General features: G+C 36.3%; 1 protein-coding gene across 1 annotated transcript; it reads right to left on the bottom strand.

The window, feature by feature from the left end:
• Positions 1-393: 393 nt before the first annotated feature.
• LOC111376930 lies at positions 394-1549 on the bottom strand. The gene is made up of 2 exons (XM_022999944.1): positions 862-1549; positions 394-761 (listed from the first exon to the last, which is right to left on the bottom strand). The coding sequence occupies exons 1-2, from the start codon at positions 1547-1549 to the stop codon at positions 394-396; spliced, it is 1056 nt and encodes a 351-aa protein (XP_022855712.1).
• Between the last annotated feature and the right edge of the window lie 4914 nt (positions 1550-6463).

Here is a 6463-nt window from a genome sequence, read left to right as displayed (position 1 = left end):
ATCTGCAATTGGGTAAATGATTTCTACGTCTAGCAATTTAAGTACCACATTCTTTACCACTTCCTTCATTGTGGGGTTTAGCCTATGTTGTGTGTCTCTCCTAGGATTAGCCCCTTCCTCCAGATAAATCCTATGGGAATAAATTAAAGGACCAATACCTTTGATGTCGGCTATGGTCCACCCTAATGTAGATTTGTGTTCATTCAGAATGTTTAAAAGTTGTTTACATTGTAATGAATCCATTTTTGATGAGATAATGACAGGAAAGGTATCACCTGGTCCAAGGAACACATGTTTTAGTCCTGTAGGAAGTTTTTTCAATTCTGGCTTAGGGCTTTCAATACTTGATGGCTTCATTCCTCCAGTCCTTTCCGGCAATTCTTCAAACTTGGGTTACCATGGTGAAGTCCTGTGGTCTTGCAATTTTGCAAAAACAGCACAAATGTTAGCATACTCATTAACATCAAAACCACATAAAATTTTAGTATTTAAGATAAAAGAGTTCAAAGGGTCAGAATCAATTGTTGTCGGTGCTTCCTCCTTAGTCAGTGTATCAATCATATAGGTTTGATGGCATTCATCTTCTTCCATAGGTTGTTTGGTGATATGGAAAATATTGACTTCTAGAGTTATATTTCCAAATGTCAACTTCATCAGACCATTCCTACAATTGATAAGAGCAATAACTGTAGGAAGGAAAGGTCTACCAAGTATAATAGGGATTTTAGAGTTAACATCCACCTCAACCTTCACATCTAGTACTAAGAAATCAACGGGATAGTAAAATTTATCAACTTGAACTAACATATCCTCAACTACTCCCCTTGGTCTTATGGTGGATCGGTCAGCTAACTATAGTACCACTGAGGTGGGTTTCATCTCTCCCGGACCTAGGAACACTTATAGCATAGGGCATGAGGTTGACACTAGCTCCTAAATCAAGAAGGGCTTGTGCAAACTCACGGTTTCCAATGACACAAGAAATGGTAGGACAACCAGGGTCCTTATACTTTGGTGGGATCCTTTGTTCTATCACATCACTCACTTGCTCGGTCACAAAAGCAATTTTCTTAACATGATGTTTCCTCTTTAAAGTACATAAGTCTTTAAGGACTTTAGCATATGTAGGAACTTGGGAGATCACATGCAAGAGAGGCAAATTGATTTTGACTTGTCTGAGGTGTTCTAGGATTTCATTATGCTGACATGTTGATTTCGAAGCTAACTTGAGAGCTTGAGGGAAATGTATTCTAGCTAGGTTTTCCACAACTTCCTCAATAGGACTGTTCTCATTAGACTTACTTGGCTCTTTTCTGTTATCTGTAGGTGGAGGGCTTTGTTCTACAACCTTTCTTGATCTAGTGGTTATGGCATTTGCCTCCTTAAAATTTGTTTCTTCAGATCTTGAGGTTTGTGCCATGTGTTGTCCTTTTGGGTTTGGCTGAGCTTGGGCTGGAAACTTCCCACGTTCATCTACAGCTAAGGCATTGGTTAATTTAGACATATGATTCTTTATCTCTTTGTTTTCCTTGACTACCTGGGCAATCATAGTCTCAAATTTTTTATTCATTTTGCCTTGTGCCTCGATGAATGCATGTAGGGTGTCTTCTAAGGAATTTCTAGAGGACATGGGTTGATGTGAGGGTGCATTGTAAGCTCAAGTTTGTTGGGCATGTTGTTGGTTCTCAGACTTCCAGCTAAAGTTGGGAAGATTCCGCCATCCTGGGTTATAGGCCTCGGAGTAAGGGGTGTAGGACTTTTGATATATGCCTAAAGCATTACAGTGTTCCTCATAAAGTCCCCTCATCTCAGCATAAGTAGCACACTCTTGTCTTGGATGATCACTCCCTCCACACACAAAACAAGGCTCTAAAGGCTCAACACGAGAAACAGATCGAGTGGTTTTTGAATCCTTAGCACACAGGTTTTCAAGTTCTCTAGTAAGGGCTTCTACCTTTGCTCTAAGGTTATCTTCCTCCTTAAGATGATAAATACCTGTGCTATTCGGGTTTCCAGTGGATCATAACCTATTAGTACTCTCGGTGACCCTAGGTCTAGTCCAGGTATGGGCTTTCTCAGCTAAGTCATCTAAGTAGTCTATAGCCTCATCCGGATCTTTTTGCAAAAATTCACCATTACACATCATTTCAATAAATTAACGCTCCCTAGGTAATAATCCCTCATAAAAATAACTCACAATGTGCCAACTTTCATAACCATGGTGGGGGCAGAGGGCTTGCAATTCTTTGTACCTTTCCCACGCTTGATATAAAGTTTCACTATCCTTTTGAGTGAAAGATGAGATTTGCTTTTTCAATACAGTTTTTTTGTGGTGGGGAAAGTACTTGCCAAAGAATGCTTGAGTCATTTTAGCCCGAGTCCCAATCAAACGTGGTCGCAATGAATACAACCAGCTCTTAGCTATTTCTTTAAGAGAAAATGAAAAAAATTTAAGCCTGACTGCATCCATTGTACCACGTTGATTGTGGAAAGTTGCAACCACCTCTTCAAATTTCCTAATATGCACGTATGAGTTTTCATTTTCAAGATTGTGAAAGGTGGGAAGAAGTTGAATCATTCCTAGTTTAAGGTCCATACGTGGCATATTAGGTGGAAATATAATGCACGATGGTGTAGATGTGCGTGTGGAGTGAAGTTAATCTTGCAAAGTCCTAGTTGGTGCCTCTTCGTGTTCATTATCAGTTATGTGATGTGATGTGTGTGCCCATAGATTCAGTATCAAAGAGAGGGTTAGGAAGAGATTCAAAGGCTGGTTGCGGCCTTGCAATGAATCGTCCCCGCTCGTCTCGATCTCTGTTCATAAAGCACCAAAAAAATATGGAATTTTGTGAAAAATAACAGAATAAAAACTAATAAAATTAAACTAACTAAAAAAATGTAAAAGAGGAACAAAGTCACCCTTTTGCTCAAGAATCCTTAAATTATTTCTACCGTCTCCCTGACAATGGCACCAAAATTTGATTACACCCAAAGAATAACGCGGTGATTGTAGTATAGCTTTGGGGTGTCGTATCCACAGGGAGATGGAAAATTTCTCAAAGGATCAAACAAACTAGGGTTTTCGTAATTAAATATGGGAATGATTTGTCACTTGGAATAAAAATTAATTATCAATATGAAAAATTAGTGAAGCGTTAGAGTTCTCCCATTGGATTGGATCAATCAACATTAATAATTCATGTATTTTTACTCAATTAGAATTTTCTTCCCAACTTTCTAATTGGAAGATTTAACAATGAAGTCCAATTTTATTCCAATTATATTTCTAGAATCTAGATTTTCTATAGCACATTCGCACATTTTTATTGGAACAAGATCAAAGATCGACCATTTACGTCAGGCATAAAGCAGTAATCAATCCGCCAATAAAGTGATATTAAGATTAAAATTCAACTATTATTTCAATCATTCGATAGAAAGAGCATGGTTAGATCTACGAAGGTTATGATAAAAGTTAAAATAATCTCAACAATAAGTAATTTAAATTGAAACTCAACAAATAGTTTAATTTAACAATGGAAAAAGCATGACTGAATCCATGACAAATTTATTAAAAGTTAAACAAATTTCAATACTAATTCATAACGAGAAAATCCAAATCTAAAAATTATTAAGCAAAGAAACTTCGAATTACATGAAATTATGACGTGAAATCTCCTAATCCAATGAGTTCCTTCGTGGTTTTACCAAAGATTTTAGTTCTTCATCGAGTTTCTTGTGTCAAGGATGAGAGAAAAGTGATCCAGAATGAATGGAGGCGTTCTGGGACGTTTTGGGGTTAAAACCGTGTGCAAAACGCATTTCCACACGAGGTTGAAACGAATAAGGAAAGTAAATTTTCGGCCAGAATTTTTTGTGCATCTGCTTTTAGTATTTTGGTCATAACTTCCTCTCTTGATGTCCAATTGAGGTGATTCATTGGAAAGAGAACTCGAAGTACTACAATCTTGATAGAAATAGCTCTTTCCAAATTCGGACGTTTACTAGGTCAAACGTTGATCTCAATATTCGGCTCAAAATCTGAAAATCCTTATATTCGGTTGGAATTTGATTTGTGAAAATATTATAGGCATATTTAACTTCTTTTGACTTCTAATTGCACCAATGGACTTCTAAATTTCTCAAATCATCATTCCATCACCCGTCTCATCTATGAATTATTTACAACTCGATCCCTGAACTTTCACATTTTCTCACTTTGGTCCTTTTTCATTTGTTTCTTCCAAATTTCACTGTTTTCACCAAAATACAACCTAAACCAAAACATAAAAGGAATGAGTGCATTTTGGCATAATATAATCACATGAATGTCATAATTAAGAGGGGAAAATATGGTATTTTACACTCTAATCAGTATGAACCATGCTACGTGTACACTATGGTGAATACTTTAGTCTACACTTTGCTACGTGACATTACCCTGGTGGACAGTTTAAATTTCACGTGGGTTTCCCATCTAATTGACACTTGAGAACAATGCAAGTGTCAAACAATGTGTCAAAAATCAGTGTACGAATAGCAAAGTTTAATTGATAAGAACGTTGCTACACGTATACTATGGTGTACACTTTAGTTTAAACTTTGCCACATGACATTACCCTTTGGACAGTTTAAATTTCAAATAGTTTTCCCATCAAATTGAAACTTGAAAACAATGCAAGTGTCAAACAATGTGCCAAAAGTCAGTGTACAAATAACAAAGTTCAACCGATAAGAACCTTGCTACAAGTACACTATGGTGTACACTTTAGTTTAAACTTTCCCACGTGACATTACCCTATGGACAGGTTGAATTTCAAACAGTTTTCCCATTCAATTGACACTTGACAACAACGCAAGTGTCAAAGAACGTGTCAAAAATCAGTGTGCAAATAGCAAAGTTCAATCGGTAAGAACCTTGCTACATGTACACTATGGTGTACACTTTAGTTTACACTTTACCGTGTGACATTACCCTGTTGGACAGTTTTAATTTCAAATAGTTTTTCCATCCAAGTGACTCTTGACAATAATGCAAGTGTTAAACAATGTGTCAAAAATGAGTGTACAAAATAGCAATGTTCAAACTGTAATAACTTTGTTACATATACACTATGGTGTACATTTTAGTTTACACTTTGCCACGTAAGAATGCCCGGTTGGACAGTTGAAATTTCAAATAGTTTTCCCATCCAATTGGCACTTGACAACAATGCAAGTGTCAAACAACGTGTCAAAAATTAGTGTAAAAATAGCAAAGTTCAACTGGTAAAAACCTTGCTACATGCACACTATGGTGTACACTTTAGTTAAAACTTTGTCACGTGACATTACTCTTTGGATAGAATAAATTTCTAACAGTTTTCACATCAAATTGACACTTGATAACAATGCAAGTGTTAAAGAACGTGTCAAAAATCACTGTGCAAATAGCAAAGTTCAATAGGTAAGAACCTTGCTACATGTACACTATGGTGTACACTTTCGTTTACACTTTTCCACTTGACATTACTCTGTTGGACAGTTAAAATTTCAAACAGATTTCCCATCCAATTGACACTCATCAACAATGCAAATGTCAAACAACGTGTCAAAAATCAGTGTACAAGTAGCAAAGTTCAACCGGTAAGAACCTTGCTACATGTACACTATAGTGTACACTTTAGTTTGAACATTGCCACGTGATATTATCCTGTTGGACAGTTTAAATTTCAAATAGTTTTTCCATCCAAGTGACACTTGACAATAATATAAGTGTCAAGCAATGTATCAAAAATCAGTGTACAAATAGCAATGTTCAATCGGTAAGAACTTTCTTACCTGTACACTATGGTGTACACTTTAGTTTACACTTTGCAATGTGAGAATACCCGATTGGACAGTTTAAATTTCAATTTGATTTCCCATCCACTTGACACTTGACAACATTGCAAGTATTAAACAACGTGTCAAAAATCAGTGTACAAATAGAAAAGTTTGATTCGTAAGGACCTTGCTACAGGTACACTATAGTGTACACTTCAGTTTACACTTTGCCACGTGACATTACCCTATTAGACATTACAAATTTCAAACAATTTCCCCCATCCAATTGACACTTGACAACAATGCAAGTGTCAAACAATGTGTCAAAAATTAATGTAAAAATAGCAAAGTTCAATCGGTAAGAACCTTGCTACATGTACACTATGGTGTACACTTTAGTTTACTCTTTGCCATGTGATATTACCCTGTTGAACAGTTTAAATTTTGAACAGTTTTCCCATCCAATTGACACGTGACAACAATGTAAGTGTAAACAACATGTCAAAAATCAGCGTACAAATGGCAATGTTTAATCGGTAAGAACCTTGTTACATGTACACTATGGTGTACACTTTAGTTTAGACTTTGCCACGTAACAATACCCTGTTAGACAGTTTAAATTTCCAACAGTTTTCCATCTAATTGACACTTGACAACA

The sequence above is a fragment of the Olea europaea genome, unplaced genomic scaffold (assembly GCF_002742605.1).
Source record: "Olea europaea var. sylvestris unplaced genomic scaffold, O_europaea_v1 scaffold1578, whole genome shotgun sequence".
NCBI classification, from domain to species: Eukaryota; Viridiplantae; Streptophyta; class Magnoliopsida; order Lamiales; family Oleaceae; genus Olea; species Olea europaea.
Note: the sequence above shows the minus strand (reverse complement) of the source record. Positions and strands in the feature narration are given on the sequence as shown.